The following is a 23,927-nucleotide window of genomic DNA, read 5'->3' as shown; positions in this document are numbered from 1 at the left end:
TTTTTCTTGACTTCCGGAAGGCGTTCGATACAGTTCCGCACTGTCGCCTGATAAACAAAGTAAGAGCCTACGGAATATCAGACCAGCTGTGTGGCTGGATTGAAGAGTTTTTAGCAAACAGAACACAGCATGTTGTTATCAATGGAGAGACGTCTACAGACGTTAAAGTAACCTCTGGCGTGCCACAGGGGAGTGTTATGGGACCATTGCTTTTCACAATATATATAAATGACCTAGTAGATAGTGTCGGAAGTTCCATGCGGCTTTTCGCGGATGATGCTGTAGTATACAGAGAAGTTGCAGCATTAGAAAATTGTAGCGAAATGCAGGAAGATCTGCAGCGGATAGGCACTTGGTGCAGGGAGTGGCAACTGACCCTTAACATAGACAAATGTAATGTATTGCGAATACATAGAAAGAAGGATCCTTTATTGTATGATTATATGATAGCAGAACAAACACTGGTAGCAGTTACTTCTGTAAAATATCTGGGAGTATGCGTGCGGAACGATTTGAAGTGGAATGATCATATAAAACTAATTGTTGGTAAGGCGGGTACCAGGTTCAGATTCATTGGGACAGTGCTTAGAAAATGTAGTCCATCAACAAAGGAGGTGGCTTACAAAACACTCGTTCGAACTATACTTGAGTATTGCTCATCAGTGTGGGATCCGTACCAGATCGGTCTGACGGAGGAGATAGAGAAGATCCAAAGAAGAGCGGCGCGTTTCGTCACAGGGTTATTTGGTAACCGTGATAGCGTTACGGAGATGTTTAATAAACTCAAGTGGCAGACTCTGCAAGAGAGGCGCTATGCATCGCGGTGTAGCTTGCTCGCCAGCTTTCGAGAGGGTGCGTTTCTGGATGAGGTATCGAATATATTGCTTCCCCCTACTTATACCTCCTGAGGAGATCACGAATGTAAAATTAGAGAGATTAGAGCGCGCATGGAGGCTTTCAGACAGTCGTTCTTCCCGCGAACCATACGCGACTGGAACAGGAAAGGGAGGTAATGACAGTGGCACGTAAAGTGCCCTCCGCCACACACCGTTGGGTGGCTTGCGGAGTATAAATGTAGATGTAGATGTAGACCCTGCATGTAAGGAGGGGACTGTTCAAGCTGGCGGAGGCTCTGTAATGGTGTGGGGTGTGTGTAGTTGGAGTAATATGGGACTCCTGATACGTGTAGATACGACTCTGACAGGTGAAACGTACGTAAGCATCCTGTCTGATCACCTGCAGCAATTCATGTCCATTGTGCTTTCCGACGGACTTCGGCAGTTGCAGCAGGACAATGCGACACCCAACACGTCCGGAATTGCTACAGATTGGCTCCAAAAGCACTCTCGTGAATTTAAACACTTCAGCTGTCCACCAAACTCCGCAGACATGAACATTATTGAACATATTTTGGATGTCATGCAACGTGCTGTTCAGAAGAGATCTCCACCGCTCGTTCTCTTACGGGTTTATAGACAGCCCTGCAAGTCCCACTGTGTCAGTTCGCTCCAGCACCACTTCAGACATTAGTCGAGTCCATGCCACGTCTTGTTGAGGCATTTCTGAGTGCTCGCGGGGCTCCTACACGATATTAGGCAGGAGTACCAGTTTCTTTTGCTCTTCAGTGTGTAATGACGACCCACTTCATTCATTTAATAATTTACACTACTGGCCATTAAAATTGCTACACCACGAAGATGACGTGCTACAGACGCGATATTTCATCGACAGGAAGAAGATGCTGTGATATATAAATGATTAGCTTTTCAGAGCATTCACACAAGGTTGGCGCCGATTTCTCATACTCAAACAGCAATTGACCGGCGTTGCCTGGTGAAACGTTGTTGTGATGCCTCGTGTAAGGAGGAGAAATGCGTACCATCACGTTTCCGACTTTGATAAAGATCGGGTTGAAGCCTAACGCGATTGCAGTTTATCGTATCGCGACATTGCTGCTCGCGTTGGTCGAGATCCAATGACTGTTAGCAGAATATGGAATCGATGGGTTCAGGAGGGTAATACGGAACGCCGTGCTGGACCCCAACGGCCTCGTATTACTAGCAGTCTAGATGACAAGCATCTTATCCGCATGGCTGTAACGGATCGTGCAACCACGCCTCGATCCCGGAGTGAACATATGGGGACGTTTGCAAGACAATAACCATCTGCACGAACAGTTCGACGACGTTTGAAGCAGTATGGACTATCAGCTCGGTGGCTGTGGTTACCCATGACGCTGCATCAGACAGGAGCGCCTGCGATGGTGTACTCAACGATGAACCTGGGTGCACGAATGGCAACACGTCATTTTTTCGGATGAATCCAGGTTCTGTTTAAAGCATCATGATGGTCGCAGTCGTGTTTGGCGACATCGCGGTGAACGCACATTGGAAGCGTGTATTCGTCGTCGCCATACTGGCTTATCACCGGGCGTGATGGTATGGGGTGCCATTGGTTACACGTCTCGGTCACCTCTCGTTAGCATTGACGGCACTTTGAACAGTGGACGCTACATTTCAGATGTGTTACGACCCGTGGTTCTACCCTACATTCGATCCCTGCGAAACCCTACATTTCAGCAAGATAATGCACGACCGCATGTTGCAGGTCCTGTACGGGCGTTTCTGGATACAGAAATTGTTCGACTGCTGCTCTGGCCAGCACATTCTCCAGATCTCTCACTAATTGAAAACGTCTGGTCAGTGGTGGCCGAGCAACTGGCTCGTCAAAATACGCCAGTCACTACTCTTGATGAACTGTGATATCGTGTTGAAGCTGCATGGGCAGCTGTACCTGTACACGCCATGCAAATTCTGTTTGACTCAATGCCCGGGCGTATCAAGGCCGTTATTACGGCCAGAGGTGGTTGTTCTGGGTACTGATTTCTCAGGATCTATACACCCAGATTGGGTGAAAATGTAATCACATGTCAGTTCTAGTACAATATATTTGTCCAATGAATACCCGTTTATCATCTGCATTTCTTCTTGGTGTAGCAATTTTAATGACCAGTAGCGTACATGAACCTTTCTTGCCTTACCATCCGTGTTGCACTTGCTTCCATTGCAGACAGAGACAGTCTTAGGACAATACCAGTCCTTAAGTGAAAAAGATTACAAAATTAATGTGTGCTTTTAAAAAAAAACCATCGGAGTTATATTGTACGTTTGGAGTTACGTGTTTTATTAGACTGCATCTTGTCACGTGCGTAGTATCAGGTTGCGTAAGTGGTAGAAGGACTCTGATTATGCTGTTATCGCAGCTTTGGCGTTCAAATTGGTTCCGCTGTTAGCTCCACACTTAGCTACGAGGTCGGCGATCACTCCGGTTCCAGCACCCCTTCCTAGATGCCGCACATCCTGCGCATCAGGCGCCTGAGCCGCTTGGTGAACCGCCGCCACAGCCGCCGCCTGCGGTGGCGCTGCGTCTCGCGCGGCTCTGGCTCGTCCAGGACCACTTCCTCCACCACCGCGTCCTCCTCCTCGTCCTCGTCCTCCCATTCGTCGTCCGACGTCACGCCCCACAGCTCCTGTTGCGTCCTCCAGAAGGGCTTGCGGTGATCCCAGTAGAGCAGCTCTCCCGGTGCCTCGAACATGCTCGCCACGCTGCAACAGTGGTACCTGTTACTGGGCAGCATGTCTCAACGAACCACCCGCAGCTTACACGCAAGTGATTTCTAACCGTCATATTCTATTACCTAACACAATAAAATACACTGACGCAAAACAATCGCAACACTAAAAAGCAGTTAATGTAGAGTAAGTACATCGGCTCCCGTGATATCACCGAAGTTAAGCGCTGTCGGGCGTGGCCGGCACTAGTATGGGTGACCATCCAACCGCCATGCGCTGTTGCCGTTTTTCGGGGTGCACTCAGCCTCGTGATGCCCACTGAGGAGCTACTCGACCGAATAGTTGCGACTCCGGTCAAAGAAAGCCATCATAATGACCGGGAGAGCGGTGTGTTGACCACACACACTCATATCCGGATACTCAAATAAGGAAGACACGGCGGTCGGATGGTCCCGATGGACCATTTGTGGCCTGAGGACGGAGTGCAATGTAGAGTAATAAAATTTTGGGAAAAGATTTGTCTAGGTAACATATTGAAAGATCACAGGTTAATGTAAGCGCGAAATAAGCCATTGCAACTGTGAAATGTTGGAACATTAATAACCGGTGTAACCGCTACAATGTTGAATGCAAGCATGCAAGTATGCACGCATTGTGTCGTACAGGTGCCGGAAGTCAGCTTGTCCGATGGAGTACCATGCCTGCCAGTGGGTCAATACATAGACGTTTGATGCTGATTTTGGATGACACTGGAGTTGTCGTCCTATGATGTCTCATACGTGCTCAACTGGAGACAGATCTGGTGATCGAGCAGGTCAAGGCAACATGTCGACACTCTGTGGAGCATGTTGAGTCACAACAGATATACTTGGTGATCAAAAAGTCAGTATAAATTTCAAAACTGAATCGCCGGGTATGTGGGCGAGCGTTATCCTGTTGAAGAACACACCCTGGAAAACTGTTAATGAATGGCAGCACAGCACGCCGAATCACCAGACTGACTTACAAATTTGCACTCAGATTGCGTGGGATAACCACGAGAGTGCTCCTGCTGCCATACTACCCAGACCGTAACTCCAGGTGTAGATACAGTATGTCTAGACCGCAGACGGGTGCAGGTCCTTAACTGGCCACTTCCTAATCAACAAATGGCCATCACTGGCACTTAGGTAGACCAGCTTTCATCAGAAAACACAATAGAACTCTGTCATGCTTTCCAATGAGATCTCGTTTGGTACCACTGAAGTCACAAATGGTGGTAGTATAGGTCGGTGGAATGCACGCTACAGGGCGTTTGGCCCGGAGCTGTCCTCAAAGTAACCGATTTCTAACAGTTCGTCGCGTCACTACGGTGCCAACTGCTGCTCAAATTACTGCTGCATACGCAGTACGACGCGCCAGAACCATACGCCTAATACGATAGTCTTCCCTCTCGATTGTGCCACGTGACCGTTCGGTACCCAGCCTTCTTGCGAGCGTATATTCTCGTTGCCACCGCTGGAAGCATTCTAATACAGTAGCTATATTCCTACTAAGTCTTTCTGCAATATCGCAGAAGGAACATCAAGCTTCTCGTAGCCCTGTTACATAAGGTGTTGATAATGGCGTCTTTGTTACCTTAAAGGCATTATTAACTAACGTCAACTCACTACGTCCAATCTTAAAGGTAACTAACGCTGACGACAGTTACAGCGTGTATTTAAAGCAAACTGATGCGAAATCTGTATAGACACCATCTTTCAGATGCAGAAACACGCCTATCAACCTTCGTTTATGTCGCACAACTCCTTCTTGATGTTGCGATTTTTTTTCCGTCAGTGTACAGCAGTTTCACCCTAGACCAGAAACTGCCATGTAAACGCCATCTGCTAAACATAAAAAAATATTCTGAATTTACTTCTGGCTATACATGTGTACTGTGTTCCTCATCCATGCTGAACATCTACAAAGTATCAGTCCAAACTATCCTCTCCTTGTACCAACGTTATCTATCCTCAAAGCCAAATTTGTATCTCTTCCTTCAAATGCTAGAAAGCCATACACTTCCGTGTGCGTCTAACCACCCCTAAAAGCTTCCCTCACTGAAAGCCTTCATATATTTTATACTTCCGCAAACTAGACAGCAAGTGACCTTTCGTTGACTGCCGACATTCACATCTGCTGTCTTTGTACTAGCAGATCCTCCCAACATCACACCTATACAATCTCCACATCCTGTCCCAACGTGGCATGTGCCACGTCTCGTTACCTGACCACAATTTCCGCCGAGAGTTCGGCTAGTCCTTCGAGCTTTAACAGAACACACCTTCTTCACAGTCGGCACCACTGGCATAAATTTATTAAAAGGAAGTTACTCCTTTCCACTTACACTATATGCATTTGAACATCTACTATTGCGTTGGTGCGTAAGTTCGTAGCGTTTTTCCATAAATTTGATAAACAGAAGAGATACACGTGACAGAGAGCATCCCTTCCCGCAGTATTCCTGGTCGTTGCTCTTGGATTGCGTCTGCAAGACGTCTGAAGGGCAATAAATGTCAGCAGCAATGGTTACACCTCGGGGGAGCAATTCGCAGTACACCATATCGTCGCTGTTCCACCATATACATAACAGTATCTTCTGTGGATGCACACAGGTCTTTGTACGGGCAGTTGTTGCTTTGTTTGGCCACAGAAATTCTTTTCCTTATGATAGCATAAACGCACCATCTCTCGTCATCAGCAACGATACAGGATAGGAATGGTCGGTGTTATTCACGATCCAGTTAATGACGAGCAAATAGAGATGCACATGTGATCATCCACTGATTTTGACTTGGAGCTTACGGTATCCATACATCCAATTGTTGAACCTTCCGCCTTGCACACAAACGTCGCACGGTGGTGAAGTGATCACAGTTCAACACATCTGCCAGTTATCAAGTACAGCGACGTGAATCGTTGTGAATTAATGGGTTTAGACGAACTTCATCAAATCGGGGAAGCTTTTCCTGAACGTGGAGAATCGTTAGTGTCAAAACGATCCTCCTTGAAATGAGAAAATAATTTTATTACCGTGCTCTGTCCAAGGGCACTATTCCCACAGGCGGCGTAAACGGTCCTGGCTGCCCCCTCTTCTATCAACCCTCTAATGAACTTAACGAGAAGAATATGTCGGAAATGTTCCGATTTCTCTACATAGCGCCCCACTTTCTAGCGTCCAGAACTCCACTCGCTACAAACGACAATATGTAAACTCAGATAGCAACACGGAACTACAAATAAAAAATGACAGTTGATAAATAAACCCGTAGCAACCGGAATATCAACATGCGAAACAAAAACGCTAATAACTTATGAACCATAGTAATACGCATTTCTCGCCGCCTAGAGCGTATCCGACTTCTTGCCAGTATTAAAAATTCAATTATTGGCCAATCCCTCCTGGCATCGCACAGAGACTGATGGCAAACAAAGCTATTGAAAACTTCAAGCCAAGTCAAATGAAAATTATTATTCTCTGCTCTTCAAATAGGTATACGAAGTGCACGGTGATAGTTATTCAGGGTCGGTTCTAGAATTAAAAGGACTAGATTAAAAAGGACGTCATTTAAAGGGTAGTGATCTGAAGGGAGAGATAACGTGATTTAAAGGGACAGTATGTAAGTACATTGCCATAACTTTGGACATAACCAAGGCCTACTCTGCTAGACATTGTAGAAGCCCAGACTGTAATTTTCACCCCTGCATTTTTAAGAGTTTTAAAATTATAAAAAAACTTTTTATAATATTTTAATGGCTTTGCACCTGTCTCTGTGGTTCTTATAAGTTGTTAATCCTGTGTATATATATCGTATATCAGTTGCGGTAGCTGTACCAAATATAAATACAGCTTCTAGATAGGTATATTGCGTAATTAAAGCACTCCGTCTTCAGGCCACGAGTGACCTACCGGGACCATCCGACCGCTGTGTCATCCTCAGTGGAGGATTCGGATAGGAGGGGCGTGGTGTCAGCACACCGCTCTCCAGGTCGTTATGATGGTATTCTTGACCGAAGCCGCTACTATTCGGTCGAGTAGCTCCTCAATTGGCATCACGAGGCTGAGTGCACCCCGAAAAATGGCAACAGCGCATGGCGGCCTGGATGGTCACCCATCCAAGTGCCGATCACGCCCGACAGCTCTTAACTTCGGTGATCTCACGGGAACCGGTGTATCCACTGTGGCAAGGCCGTTGTCCATAATGCGTAATTAAAGCTATAAGAATAATTTTTTAGAGTCTGCCATAATTATTAATTGGAAATAATTTTGTAAACATGTTTTAGATTTATTTTCGTTCACGTTTTATCTGGCACATTGTAATGTAATCACATAAATGATTTTAAGTAGGAAATACATGTTGCACTAGCTGCACCTGTCGGCCCAACTGTCAACGCCTGTCTTTTACAGGCCACCATCTCCCGGTCTAGCGTCACCCGGGCTCTAGCTGTCTGCCCTGTGGTTAGTGACGTAAGACATACGTATGTGGTGAATACCTGTTTATGTAGTTGCCGTAATTTTGACATGCCGATGCATTGAACTTCTAGTCAGTTACGTACTGCCAATTCATTCTGTTGAACTATGTTGGTTTTCTGGTTTTTCCATTAAATTGTACCTGATACTGTAAGTTACAATAGTTTTATATAGGCTATAGCCACACTGTATAAATGCTTTCCAGATCTGAAGATAGTAAGATTTGATTTCCGAAATCAGTTAACGAGAATAAAGGTTATTGTTAGCGACCTTGACAAAGAAGTTCATCTTGTCTAACATATTACCACAGCACGCCCCTTGTTCCCTCAAAATGAGCAGAATCTTTAAGAAGTTAGTGAATGCGAAGATAATTCAGTGTAAAAGCAAGAAAGCGGTGACGGAACTTACAGAGAGACATGAACCTCCGTGAAACACTCTTTGTCATCATGTGTGGATGGACAACGAAGAAACCATCTTTAATCTAGAAATTGCGCGACCAGAATTAATGGAAGCGATAGCGCTCACCAAAGGAAAAATTTTGACCGATAGAAAATTGAGTCGTAACGTTTGAACTGCCAAAAGACTTTGAAGAAGCCCATCTCACATACCTTCATCCCTCTTCACGAAAAAAATGTGATCCCGGCAAGAAATCATACACGAATCAGTCTTAAGTTAAATACGAACATTGACTGGATGACATAACCGCGACTGTAAAGCACTCCGTCGTTCCTATCGTAATAAATGCGTAAACAACACGTGCACAGAGACTCTGCTACAACTGATGTAAAATTCACTTCTTAAAAAAACTGCCTAATTGGAATGACGTCTCTTCGAGTCTCACTAAAATCTGTCGTGGGAGTGAAGCAGCATTTACCCTGGCTAGGTGTGGACCACACCAAGCCAACGTATAGAGTGACGAAAAAAGCTCAGCCGCTCTGTGCTTCCGACGCATACAAGAAAAAAAATGCGCGCCTAAACTGTAGAGGTCAATCGAGGCCTGTAACCCATTACCATCCTAACCGCATCTGAGGAGACCGCCCTCGCGGATCCCTCTGCAAACGAGCTCGAAATGACAGGCAAAAATGAACACACGTTTGTTACATGACGGACCTTTTAAGGATCCTCTTGCCTGTGGAAGAGATACATCTGATAACCCAGTGGTGAACGGGATATAAGGGAGCTAACTACTTGTTACTACAATTATTTCTGTTATTCTTTCATGTTGTTGTAGTCATATGTAATAAGAGTGGCGGAAATTAATACATAAGGAAACAAGTCAGCCAGAAAACTGCCGGCCGAGTTTGAAGTTTCTGAGCGACAAGATTAATTTACAAGTGGCGAATAAAGCATGTATTAATTTGCTCTAAAAATGATCTAGGAAAAAGTGTTGCGACGGTACGCCGCAGTACGAAGTGCTTGGGAAAGAGGTACCAGGTCAAGTCTGCTTGTGTGGATACAGCTAGTCGACACTGCTACGATCGCCAAGGTGAGTCGGGACGCCATTACCACCATTGAAGAAATGAGACGAACTATACAAAACACTGTCGTTGTTCCGTATGATTTGCTGCTGTTCTGTATGAACTGCTGACTAACGGAATGCCTGTGTCCAGTTCATATCTTTATTTGTAGTTTATTATGAAACTGATTGAAAATTTTAATGATAGACTAGGAAAAATTCAAGCCATAGTTCTTGTATAATTTATTCGAAAATATATTTAAAATGTTTTCAGCAACTCTTTTTTCCTCTTAGTAGGCTGAGGTTAATTTCACTATAGTAGTGAGATGTGATTATTGGTTTGAAAGATGAGTAATACTCAGTGCGATGTTTAATTAATTTTAAAACATTTATGTAAGTTGAAAGACGTATTTATTCCTTGGAAATGATGAAATCTCTGAGAAACATGAACTGAACATTTCGTGTAGAGAACAGGTTATCTAAGCAAACAGTCACATGCACAGCCAGGGCCAAAACACTGAGAAAATTTAAAAATTTTCATTAAATATCAGTATGGGGCCAGAGATGGTAAGAAAACAAAAGGCCTATTGTTCCCCTTAACACCAAGCAGAATATTATCAGCAAGGTCAAAAGTGATGTGTAAGGGTGAATGTCTTGACACGGTTGTTCTCTTTATCTTCAGGTTGTGCGCCAAACTACTGAGGAAGTTGTCCTCGTTCAACGTCACAAGTCAATGTCGCCCTTTGTCAGAATCCTCCTGGGACAAGGGGTCCATTCTTCTCTACATGTCAGCCACTTGGTCTTGTCACTTTTATTTCATTCAGTTAGTGTAATTAATGATACATCTGTTTTATCACTATTATTAATGACCAGTCACTTTGATCACCATAATTAATGTCCTATTACTTTTATGAGCATTATTTAATAGTCAATTATTTTGATTTAATACCCAAAAATAATGATTTTATACCAACAGTCCACCCATCAGACTGACTTGCCACTTGCATTCTCTACGCTATAGTGAGAGCATCAGGCAGACTCCTCACTCGTTTTATGTCTATTTCCACATATGTCACATGCCACAAACTTTTATGCAATTGTGTCTTTTGCAATTTGCAGCAGAATATTGTGCCTAATGACATTCCTGCAAAAACGCCATCGCAAGCGGCCAAGGCAGTTGTATGCGGTGTATATCACCGATTTTCAGGGTCTGTCGTGCAAGTGCCGTTTTGAGCGTTCCAAAAGTGTGCTTTTTCCTATGCAGACTAGCTAATTCGAGATGTGATTTTCCAGCCAGAGACTGACCCTGAGGCCCAAACTAGTGCGTTGATCACGTCCTATCGTTCTTTAGCAGCCATTGCCCAGATTGCAGAGTCTCATGAGCTTGCAGCGGCAGCAAGGGACGTCCTTTCCTACAATTTGTAGATGGCGCAATTATGTGCGCGCGGTAAATAGCTGCCAGTGTCCTATGGGGTTCTCCAGATGGCCTTCCCTCCACCGAGTCGCCGTATGCTGAAGCCGTTAATGATACTGGTGCTGTATCATCAATCTTCATGGCCTCTCTGAACTGAACTGAGTGCTTTACATGTGGACATGCCTGGGATTCCTGTACTTGAAGCAGGTTCCGCAGGACTATTAGATATCATTCAGGGAGTTCTCCGCCGCTCTGATCGAAATCAGTGCATGTTAGTCAGTGAGTCAGTCATGACATTCTGCAACGCATACAAAGGCGAAATTATTGTGTTCAACCTGGATTTGTATGAAAAGATTTACAATGTGTCTGTTAATCGGTATGCCGTTGAATCGAAACACATGTGTGAACCAGGAATAAATCTTTTGTGGTAGGAAGCTAAGTCGATGTTCAACGACAATAATTCTTTTAGTGAATATATAGATCAAGAGAATGATAGGCTACTTAATCGTACAGTTCCAAGAAAGGTACAAACAATGCTATTTTTTATTTAAAAACTGTGTAAAGGTTCAGTGGCATTTACTGTCTATATTGTATACCAACAAAAGGATAGTTTTTTAGGGATCCATCAAAATAGTTAATACACTACTGGCCATTAAAATTGCTTCACCACGAAGATGACGTGCTACAGACGAGAAATTTAACCGACAGGAAGAAGATGTTGTGATATGCAAATGATTAGCTTTTCAGAGCATTCACACAAGGTTGGCGCCAGTGGCGACACCTACAACGTGTTGACATGAGGAAAGTTTCCAACCGATTTCTCATACACAAACAGCAGTTGACCGGCGTTGCCTGGTTAAACGTTGTTGTGATGCCCCGTGAAAGGAGGAGAAATGCGTACCATCACGTTTCCGACTTTGATAAAGATCGGATTGTAGCCTATCGCGATTACGGTTTGTCGTATCGCGACATTGCTGCTCGCATTGGTCGAGGTCCAATGACTGTTACCAGAATATGGAATCGGTGGGTCCAGGAGGGTAATACGGAATGCCGTACTGGATCCCAATGGCCTCGTATCACTAGCAGTCGAGATGACAGGCATCTTATCCGCATGGCTGTAATAGATCGTGCAGCCACGTCTCGATCCCAGAGTCAACAGATGGGGACGTTTGCAAGACAACTACCATCTGCACGAACAGTTCGACGACGTTTGCAGCAGCATGGACTATCAGCTCGGAGACCATGGCTGCGGTTACCCTTGACGCTGCATCACAGACAACAGCGCCTGCGATGATGTACTCAACGACGAATCTGGATGCACGAATGTCAAAGCGTCATTTTTCGGATGAATCCAGGTTCTGTTTACATCATCATGATGGTCGCATCCGTGTGTGGCGACATCGCGGTGAAGGCACATTGGAAGCGTGTATTCGTCATCGCCATACTGGCGTATCACCCGGCGTGATGGTATGGGGTGCCATTTGTTACACGTCTGGGTCACCTCTTGTTCGCATTGACGGCACTTTGAACAGTGTACGTTACATTTCAGATGTGTTACGACTCGTGGCACTACCCTTCATTCGATCCCTGCGAAACCCTACATTTCAGCAGGATAATGCACGACGGCATGCTGCAGGTCCTGTACGTGCCTTTCTGGTTCTGGATACAGAAAATGTTCGACTGCTGCCCTGGCCAGCGCATTCTCCAGATCTCTCACCAATTGAAAACGTCTGGTCAATGGTGGCCGAGCAACTGGCTCGTCACAATACGCCTTTCACTACTCTTGATGAACTGTGGTATCGTGTTGAAGCTGCATGGGCAGCTGTACCTGTACACGCCATCCAAGCTCTGTTTGACTCAATGTCCAGGCGTATCAAGGCCGTTATTACGGCCAGAGGTGGTTGTTCTGGGTACTGATTTCTCAGGATCTACGCACCAAAATTGCGTGAAAATTTGATCACATGTCAGTTCTAGTATAATATATTTGGCCCATGAATACCCGTTTATCATCTGCATTTCTGTTTGGTGTAGCGATTTTAATGGCCAGTACTGTACTATTGTTGTGGAACCTCTTTGTGTGCCTGTCCCTTTCTGCCTGTCCATCCTAATATTACTCGGAATGGGCATGTTTAAAATAATGCTTTTAATAATGTGTTAAAAACACTGTTTAATACACTTGATAAATAAAATGTGGTTTTATTAAACCGTTTTAATCAGTGTTTAAAATTTTTACTTATTTGTATCTGACTACGGGGTGAACCTCACTTGAGGGCGGAATTGGGGGGGGGGGGGGGGGGGGGGAGAGTGCGCTGACCACATCTCACTAAATCTTACGAAGGGAGGAGGGGGTTCAATAAAAAAAAATGAAAACATCACATAATTAATGGATGGCCCCTTACGTGTACATCCTTGTAGTGCCCAGGTGTCGTGTTCTAAGTGATTAAGCCCACTTTAGCACTACTCCTTGTTTCGAGACACCAACGGTGGAGATGTGGCTCCCCTGATAAACTGTCTGTGCTGAGTAAAGATACATGTGGGTTCCGTATCTCACAGTGAGGAGATAGTTCTGAATGGCATTGCTGTTCGCCTATTGTTCTTTCCCCACATTGAACTGGCAGTTCATTCACTGCACTGCTGTATGCTTACCCTCTGTTGTAATGCAGCATAGTCGTCGCCACGCCCTGCCATCAATCCGTCATGGCCCAGGCATCGGCAACGCCAGTTTTCTCTGAGTCGAAGGTTTCACCGTACTCCCTCACCACGGTGGCCCGTGAATATCCACTTTCTTTGACGACGTTGTAGATGGCGTGACCCATGTCTTCCCATCTGCCCATACGTGTTCCCCATCCTGTACTGGACTGTTACCTCGACATTAGTACAACATCTGGTGACACTCCAGCCACGTGACACAAAATGTGAGAGACAGCGACAGCAGTCCTCTGTTTGTAATACACTAGGTATTTCTAATTCAGCCGCTCGTGAGCAAATACAGATTGATCAAGTAAATACCTTGTTTTTATCTCTTTACCCATATATGTTTTCGTGATATTACTCGATCATCAGTGGATTTCTCTGCATGCTGCAGGAAAAAGTAAGTATATGTTGAATGAGAATGCATGCACGTTGAGATTGTGGTCATCATATTTACAAAAATTATACTAACAAAACATACACCTTTGACTGCTCATTTTGTTGTTCATGACAGACAGCAACTCAAACAAACAAATGTGCTGTTATGGTATAGCTACTTCTTATGTTGAAACTGTTCATATGACAATTAGTTATTGTTTTGGATTATAATGCAATGACACCCACTGCTGTACGTGAGTCGCCACCAATACATGTATGGGTGCAAGGAAAAATAGAACAACAGGAAATCGTGTCTCACACAAGCCAGAATTTGCAAAATATATTTATAAGAAGAACGATATCAGTGTATAAATTGTCTGTATCGTAATATAACGTAATTTGCAAAAGGGTTTGAATAAAAGAGTGAAAAAGTTAAAAAGTATTTTCTTGAACATTTGAGAGCTACAAGACGCAACGTACTGAAAACCTTTCCACCAAAAGGTCACAGCGCAATGATAACTGAATCTGTTTTTAACCAGTAACACGCTACCATGTCACATGGAGACTTGTTTCCTCCTAAACTCCATGAAAGGACAGTTCCGTCCCACAGAGACCATACTGCATGCCCTCTATCCTAGCGTTTGTCCTATTGTAAGGAGTTGGTTCGGTGTTTTCACGGTTTGGGAAATTTATATGATTTAACTTTGGTGTGTGGTGTCCTTCTTATCGTCAGGTGGCTCAATTACCATATGGGAGGAAGTTCGCGAGCGCATATACTTATCTGTGAATCGGGGTAAATCTGTTTTGTGTGCTACACAAGTCATCCCAAGGGTGAAAACTGACAATCTCATCAACGAAGTGCTCAGTAACCGATGTTTTCAAATACTAATGGGCAATAAGATGACTTCACACAGGAATCTAAACTATGAGTTGCCGCTAGAGTCCGTCGTAGCTCCTTTCGTGTTCTGGTCCTACATATCATAAACACGCGAAACCCATCAAAAAAGTTTTGGTAAATTGACGATTGAGCACTAGCAATGAGGCACAGAGATCTGCAAATTGCCGAGTCCCTATTGACCAATATTTTATCAATTATTGATCAATATTTCCGAAAACGTAGTTTGGAGCCTGGTGTTGCTAAGACAAAAGTCTCAGTGTTTCACTCAAACAAGTTGGTTAACAAAGAGATCACTGCCCACTTTGAAAGAAGGCTACTCAGGCGTAACAAAAACCGTAAATATCTCGGGGTCACGCTTGAACGCTATTATAAACAACGTATATTAAGAACAACTGCCGAAATCAAAACTCGAAATATCTTTCTCCAGGAACTCTGTGACACATCGGGAGCATCGTCTATATTGACACTCCATACTTCAGTTGTGGGACTGGTTTGCTGTTTTGTGCACTGTTGCTCCCCAGCGTAGATGTATAGCATTCACTCAAGACTTGCTGATACTTAGCTCAGCCTTACTAAGCATCTTATAACTGATACATCTTGATACATGAGGGGTGACATAGGCACTGTGAAGATTACAGCGATCCAATGTAATTATGTTTTTGTAAATACCACAACACTCACTGATAGTAGATACAGCAATTGTTTATTCATTAATCGGTTTCGATCATTTGATCCTCGTCAGATTGATCTAAATACAGAAATATTTGTAACCATCAGTGGTTCCTCGGATCTGTTTTTGGTATCCGTGACTTTTCGATTGTTTAACAAACTGCTGTCTAACTTTTTTGTACTGCATATGGCATCAATCCTTCAGAGTTTAAACTGGTATTTCCCTTTTCACACACGTTATGACTCTGGCTAGCTTTTAATTGCATTTTATGTATTCAGTTTAGTTGTATTCAGACACAGTCTAAGATTACATTTTTTAGCTTTGTCTTACGCCGTTGCAAATTGTTTTCGGGCAATGACATCCAGCGGCCAAACCAGTAGGTAGGATGGGCCCAGAGACTCCATCGATGACGTATTCGGTGACATTGTTGATGAATCATGAGCTTTCGCCTGCCCTTCCCTCTGACAAAGGCCAGTTGATCCATGTATAAAATGTGGGAAAGTCAAATTTTGGCACTAAATTGATTATTTTTGCAGGAATTAAAAAAAAATAGTCCATTTGCCCTAATGTGGATGCAGGGCTGTTGTCATCAGTAAGAATTGGTAGGAAATTCAAGATACTGCACTGTCATGCTGGTTGACTCGGAATACTGGGAAGATGGCGATGCAAGATGGCCGACCTGCAGTTTTAGCACAGTCTTCCTATGACATCACACCCTAAGACCTAAGACTTGTAATACTGGAACAGTCTTCCTGTGACGTCAGAATACAACATGGCGATGCAAGATGGCCAACATGGATAAAATATAGTTGACACAGGATGGCTGACTTCGAATACTATGATAAGCCCTGTGATGTCACTGTCCAAGACTTAGAATTGTGGCACAGTCTTGCTGTGACATGAGAATACAAGATGGTAGACCTGGACAAAATATGCCCAACCTGGACAAAACATAACTGAAGTGGAATTCTAGTTCAGTCTTAGTACGAAATCACAACCCAAGGCTTTAAATACTGGTACAGTCTTGCTACGGTGTCAGAACACAATATAGCAATGCAAGATGGCTGACCTGGATAAAATATGGCCATCACAATCACAAAATGGATGACTTGGAATACTGGGAAAGACTCTATGATGTCACAACACAACCCTTGGAATACTGTCACAGTCTTGCTATGATGTCAGAATACAAGAAGGCGATGCAAGGCGACCAATCTGGAATACTAGGGGACAAAATCAAAGACTATGAATACTGAGGCAGGCTCTATGACGTCAGGGTCCAAGTTCCAGAATACCAGCACAATGAGGACTGAGACATAGGAGGTCTGTGCAGGTCCAACCCTGCTTGTCATGTTTTCCTCAAATACTGTTCACTCAGAGGTGTGTGGTCACTGTTTCTCCTAACTCTAAGTTTCGTTCTTTCCGCTTTATATCTCTAACACTACGCTGGGAATGAAAGGCACTCACTCAGAGGTGTGTGGAGAATTCCTGCATACAATTTCTCGTAACTACAGTTCATTTAACTCGACCTGGAGTCACATTGGTGACAGTTCCATGCACAGCAACGTGATGTGCATACTGTTTATTCAACTGCCTCATGCAAAGTGGAGGCTATCGCTGCACCCATACCCTTTGTCCTAAATTTAACTCTGCTTGTGCTGTGTTTAGAACAACTTTAGCGAGTAGGACAGCGACGCCTATCTGACCACAGCTGGTCGAGTTTCTCGTCATGTCTCAGAACTGTTGTGGTGCATACTTAACATTGGTCACCGTCATAGGATTTCTAAACGCCGACAGGTGACATACATACAAGTCAATGAATTTCCACTTCAACTTTATGGTGAAATCAACACTTAATGTATCGAATTCAATGAAGTTAAGACTCTAATCTTTTAGTTCCGACAAATAGTGAAACTATCCACCGATTTATCACGTTAAAGTATTCGCATTTCTACCTCGACCCGAAACCACAACTTGGAGGTCCAATAATGCATGTTATACGAATTAACATTTCCAGTAAATAAAATCAAATTAATAAATGTATCATCCCTCTGAATCTGAAGTTGAGCCCTTCGGCAGAATTCAATCCATACCAGTTAATTCTTGGTGGAGACTGATATGGTAAGGATGATACTTATAGCGATGCGAAACACGAACAACACTACTCTGGCTGATGCCAGATTCCCTTGGGATTTGATGCGAATTAACACAAGGATCTCGAACCACAGTGGCAAGAGTAGCAATTTCCGTTTCCTCGTTAGTAACTTTCCTTTGCTGTATATGTTTCCGATGCGTTAAAGATCCAGTTGTTCTCAATTTATCATACACATATTTAAACGTACGATTTGTAGGGTCAGTACGTTGAGGATATCTTTCAGCGTATAAGTCTCTGGCTCTCACTGAATTTCGTAGGCATTCTCCATAAATGAGAAGCATATCGATTTGTTCTTCGAAGGAATACATCATTCACATCCACTTGATTCGACGATACTAGTCTTACCGTTCTTATTAGTGCTGTACTGCGCAACCGTCGAATGGCGTTTACATGCCAATGGCACGTTAGATAGATACGCCGTATTCGGCGAATATTTACTATTTTAACGATATACGAGAGAGAATTGTCAGAGCATGTGATCCGATAAGTGCCGATGTGATAAGGAATACCACTCAAGCCATGATAAGAAGATTGCAGCACCGCATTGATACAAATGGTCATCACTTCGAACACCTTCTGTAAATGGACATCCATGCCACCGTTGTGACCTTACTGTTGCAGATCTCGATAGCCTCTATAAGAAAATAAGTACCAAACTGTAGCATCCCATTAAAAAAAAAAACAAAGCTGACCTTCATATCTCTGAAGCGACCACACCTAGGAACAAAATACCAAATTCATATTTTGGCCCCCGTTGCCACATTCAACATTAGTCCCACAAACTTTTCAGCTACTATCATACTTTCGGAGCTATTCTAGGGGACAATAGTTAGTGACTCACCCTGTATAGCATAATATAGCTATTTGGTTGTTTTTGTTAATTCTTCAGGTACAGAATGTTATAGTGAGTAGAATGCTATACATATGTATTTAGAACTGTTTACAGAATATGTGTGCTCGTTCCTCGTCTAATACCTTGAAACAGAAGAAGGGTTTTTGCCATGGAACATATGATACCTGCAAATAAAATGATTATCTTTAATGACTTAACAATTGAACTTATCTTAAAGGCGGAAGGTTGTGTTAATTTCCAATATGTTAAACTTCAAAATGTATTTAACTTGTAAGTGGTTTTTAATAATACTTCAGCTTAATTTGATTTCACTTATTGACTGTTAGTTTGCAGTTGAATAACTATGTAACAGACTGTTAAATACAGTACAGATAAGATTATCACAACTGAAGGTTTTCAAATTTCAATCGAATATTTGCTCTTAACTTCATGACCAGGTTGTACCTCGGAACAAGTTTTTACACCTGGAAAAACCTTAATTTTGCTGAGTAATTTTTGTAATTTCAGAAAAAGATTGCAAAGTACAGAAAGCGAATGCCATCGTTTAAAGACGGAACAAGAAAATACTTTAGTACAAAAAAACGATGCTCTATCCATTTGTCCAGAATGTCTCCAGAAACGTCTTCACTGGTCATCGGTGCTCAGTTCGAAGTGGGACTCATCATTGAAGACAATTCTTCTCCAGTCAACGCCAAAGACGTGTCTCGATAGGGCCCGGACAGCGGTGGTATCCCAAACTGACTGTCACGTGCCGTATGACCCAACAACCATGAGAAATGATTTGGATTGCTATTTCATAGCAGGATCCCTTTGGTTGTCGTCCGCGGCCCCCTTACAGCAAGGCGGTACGGCCACAATATTCTACGCACTATTTTCTTGCACTTCATGGCAAGCCACCTTGGGCTTATATTTCAAGAAGATAATGCCCGCCCACACGCAGCGAGAGCTTTTACTGCTTACCTTCGTGCTTGCCAAATCCTCACTTGGCCAGCAAGGTCAACAGATCTCTCCCCAGTTCAGAACTTTCGGAGCGTTATGGGTAGGGCCCTTCACCCATCTCGGGATTTTGATGATCTAAGGCGCCAATTGGGCAGAATGTGGCACGATATCCCCCAAGAGGGCATCCAATAAGGCTATCAATCAATGGCGAGCCGAATAACTGCTTGCATAAGGACCAGAGGTGGACCAACCCGTTACTGAATTGCTCCAATTCTTCTGAAATTGTAATGAATTGTTTGTCGGTACATGTACATCACATATGTCGATTTCTTTCCCATTCGGATAATTCCTTCATGGAGCATCGTTATTTTTGTCTTAGAGTGTATGAAGGATATGGAAATGTTGAAGTTTTCTAACCAAGTGGCTCCTTCTGGCAGAAGGTTTGAAGAGGAAGGAAGAGGGGTGATGAGAAAGGTCTGGGAAGGTTTATAAAATGGGGAGAGTTGCGGAAAAGTCACCTTGAACCCGAGGTCACGGCAGACTTACTGGAGAGTATGAGAACAAAAGACTGATTGTTGATTTCTGCACCAGATGAGACTTGAAAACCTGGGAACTTGAAGGTGGAAGACAGGGTAATAATCAAGACAGCAATCACAGAAAAAATCATGCAAGAGTGAATAAGAGCGGAAAGCTAAGTGAGTTATATATGGTAGATAGCGAGGGTGACAGGGAAAAATGGACAGGTAGGGGGAAAAAAGCTATAGAAACGTAAAAGAGGGTAAAGAAAAGAAATAATTACCGAAAAGAAATGCTGAGACCTAAGAAGTTAACCTAAATTTAGACCAGGTGGGTAGTGAGCACCAAACACACGTTGCAATGTCAGTTCCCACCTGCGGAGTTCTGAGAAACTGAGGAGGGAGGATCCAGATGGTATGTGCAGTGAAACAGGCACTGCGGTCACAGTTGTCGTGGTGTAGAACATGCTCTGCAACAGGAGCACGTTGCACCTTGGAACAAATTCTAACATTAGTAAAAAAAACCTTAATTTTCCTGAGTTATATTTGTAATTTCAAAAAAAGACTGCAGTGCACAAAAAATGAATGGCATCATTTAAAAATGGGTAAGAAAATACACTTAACTTCTATTACTGGCTTGCCTAGAGGCGAAAGTCTAAAAAATTTAGCAAGTTACAACACTCTCTGGTGATGTACTTCAAGAATGTCCAGTGCGAGCTTCCGCAGGCGATCCAACAGAGCTTCTCGTGATGACGGAAGGATCAATAGATTATATTCGTGGCGTAGATATTAGTTTGTAATTTGAGAAAATGGTAAACATTAATTATAGAGATGTTGATGTACACTAAATACTCTGCTGGAAAAAAAATCAGTACCCCTGGAAACAGGACGTCGATTTTGATCCGATGAAGACAATTTCCACCTGAAGGATAGTGGATTTACAGATAATTGTTTCACTGTCGTCCGCCAACGGGTAGTGTAGTGGCATAGCTACCAGAGCGCTATCGCTGTCTACTGTTGAATAAGGAATGCTCATAGCCAGAAGGCTCAGTATGGTGCAAACACGTGACGTAAACAGGCAACCATGCCACAGAAACTCACTCATACTTCCTACAGTCAACTGAGCGAATTTAAAAGGGCTCAAATTGTGGCATTCCGAGTGATGCGATGGTCCTTTCGAAGAAAAGCCACACAAGTTAGATGCGTTGTGTCAGTTGTGCAAAGATGCTCGTATCAGTGGTCACGTGAACATTCTCACACCCACAGACGAGGTTCTGGACGTCCACGCAGCACAGACGCCCGCCAGAATCGTCGTATTGTAAAACCAGCAATGGCAGATCGTAGAGCCACCACAGCAACGATAAGAGAGCTTGTGAGTCCAGACGCGTCAACACGAACTGTTGCGAACCAGTGGGACTACTGGCACGCACACATCTCGCCCATCTTCCACTCATGCCTTAGCATCGACGTGCACGGCTCGACTGGTGCCGTCGGAGGATCACTTGGAAGATGGAATGGCGCGCTGCGGTCTTCAGCGATGAAAGCAGATTTTGCCTGTTCGCAAGTGATGGTCGTTTGCGCGTACGACGTAGACCTGATGACTGCTGTCTCATACAGTGCATTCGTCCAAGACACACTGGCCTCATACCAGGCCTTACGGTTTCGGATGCGGTAAGCTACAACTCTCGTTCACGTTTGGTGTTTCTAGATGGGACACTAACCATCATTTGGTCCCTGCAGAGTGTTGTTAGTATTCTTTTGCTGTTCTTGCAGCGAGAAAATGGTGTATTGTTCCTACAGGATAATGCTTGCTCATACACTACCCATGAAACTCAAGGTTCTGTGCAAGAAATGCAGCAACTTCACTGGCCAGGACGATTTCCAGACTTTGTCTCCAAACGAGAATATGAGCGATATGATGGGACTAGAAGTGCCAGAATGAGATTTTCACTATGCAGTGGAGTGTGGGCTGATATTAAACCTCCTGGCAGATTAAAACTGTGTGCCGGACCGAGACACGGACTCGGGACCTTTGCCTTTTGCGGGCAAGTGCACTACCAACTGAGCTACCCAAGCACGAATCACGCCCCGTCCTCACAGCTTTACTTCTGCCAGTACCTCGTCTCCTACCTTCCAAACTTTACAGAAGCTCCCTGCGAACCTTGCAGAACTAGCACTAGTGAAAGAAAGGATACTGCGGAGACATGGCTTTGCCTCAGCCTGGGGGATGTTTCCAGAATGAGAGTTGAAGTCTCGGTCCGGCACACAGTTTTAATGTGCCAGGAAGTTTCATACCAGCGCACACTCTGCTGCAGAGTGAAAATCTCATTCTGGAAACATCCCCCAGGCTGTGGCAAAGCCATGCCTCTTGCAAGGTTCGCAGGAGAGCTTCTGTAAAGTTTGGAAGGTAGGAGACGAGGTACTGGCAGAAGTAATGGTGTGAGGACGTGGCGCGAGTCTTGCTTGGGTAGTTCAGTTGGTAGAGCACTTTCCCGCGAAAGGCAAAGGTCTCGAGTTCGAGTCTCGGTCTGGCACACAGTTTTAATCTGCGAGGAAGTTTCGGACGAGAAGTGACTCGTGCAACTTGTCAGCCAACAACTCCTACAGAGCTATGTGAACAGGCCCAGAACGTGTGGCATAACGTATTCTACGACAGTATTCACTAAATGTACACCGAGCGAGGTGGCGCAGTGGTTAGCACACTGGACACGCATTCGGGAGGACGACGGTTCAATCCCGTCTCCGGCCATCCTGATTTAGGTTTTCCGTGATTTCACTAAATCGTTTCAGGCAAATGCCGGGATGGTTCCTTTGAAAGGGCACGGCCGATTTCCTTCCCAATCCTTCCCTAACCCGAGCTTGCGCTCCGTCTCTAATGACCTCGTTGTCGACGGGACGTTAAACACTAACCACCACCACCACTAAATGTACGATCAACTGGATGCCACAGTCAACGCCTGCACTGCCGCCCGTGGAGGCTACACCACGTACTAATTGGGTGTTCCAGCATGGGTCGATACTTTGTACGTGCTGCTGATTTCTTATTGTAATAAATTCATATACTCCACATTCACTTTTGCAACAATAAATCTTGAGGGAATTGGAAACCACTCAAAGGGTGTACCAATTTTTTCCCAGTAGTGTGAATATACAAATGAATTTAGGTTTGTATACAGTATTTTCTGAGTTGGAGATCAAGAACCAGTAGAAAATTTGCTTAAACGAGCGTGGAAAATAACTTAAGATCCATATTTGGAGAGCCGTGGTAAAAATTGCTGTTTTGAAGAGCGCGCCGCAGCGCATAGTGTGAAGCAGTCGCACTCCGTTTCTGGTGGTGGCGCCGCTGTGGAAATCGCAGCTTTGGTTTCTCCCTCTGGTGGGAAAGGGGAATGGTTGCCTGTTCAGGTGCATTTAAGGGGCGCTATGAGCTCGTCAGTCGGTCAGTCTCTCGTCCCCAGCTTGATAGTCTGTCTCTCGTCCGCATTTGTTAGGCAGTTAGTGGCTGGCTGTCGTTCGGGGTGCTAGTATGTCTGTCGTTCGGATCAACCTTTAAAGCCGGCACAATGAGAGTCTTTCCACTCCGCCAGTGAGAGAACTCAGCGAATGGGCTTAGTTCCTGCATCTGAGTCCACGCGTTAGACCGCCAGTCTGCTCGAGTTTGCTCAGGCAATGGTCATTGGCGGTTGGATCGATCGGTTGGTCGGTGGCGCACTGAGACACAAGATGACTTGTCCGCCTTGAGTGTCGGCGCATGTGAGGTCGCCACGTGAGTCCAGTGGGCCGCAGCGTATAGCGAGGGATAGTGACTTCTCGGCCGGCACGAGAGCAACAGGAGTCAACCCATGACATCAGTCTGGCCGGTGCGAGCTGCGACGCCGTGAAACGGGAGGTCGG

General features: G+C 44.3%; 1 protein-coding gene and 1 pseudogene across 1 annotated transcript in view; both read right to left on the bottom strand.

Annotated features, from left to right (window-relative positions):
- Positions 1–7,258: 7,258 nt before the first annotated feature.
- Positions 7,259–23,927, bottom strand: part of LOC124594555 (hemoglobin subunit beta-like) — a 95,851-nt gene continuing 79,182 nt past the window's right edge. The window contains exon 4 of the mRNA XM_047132927.1: positions 7,259–7,295. Coding sequence (XP_046988883.1) covers positions 7,259–7,295 — 37 coding nt within the window. The remainder of the gene's footprint in view (positions 7,296–23,927) is intronic.
- LOC124597262 lies at positions 7,674–7,791 on the bottom strand (annotated as a pseudogene).

This window comes from Schistocerca americana, chromosome 2 (genome assembly GCF_021461395.2).
Source record: "Schistocerca americana isolate TAMUIC-IGC-003095 chromosome 2, iqSchAmer2.1, whole genome shotgun sequence".
In the NCBI taxonomy this organism is placed as follows: domain Eukaryota; kingdom Metazoa; phylum Arthropoda; class Insecta; order Orthoptera; family Acrididae; genus Schistocerca; species Schistocerca americana.
This window is presented reverse-complemented; position numbering and strand designations above follow the sequence as displayed.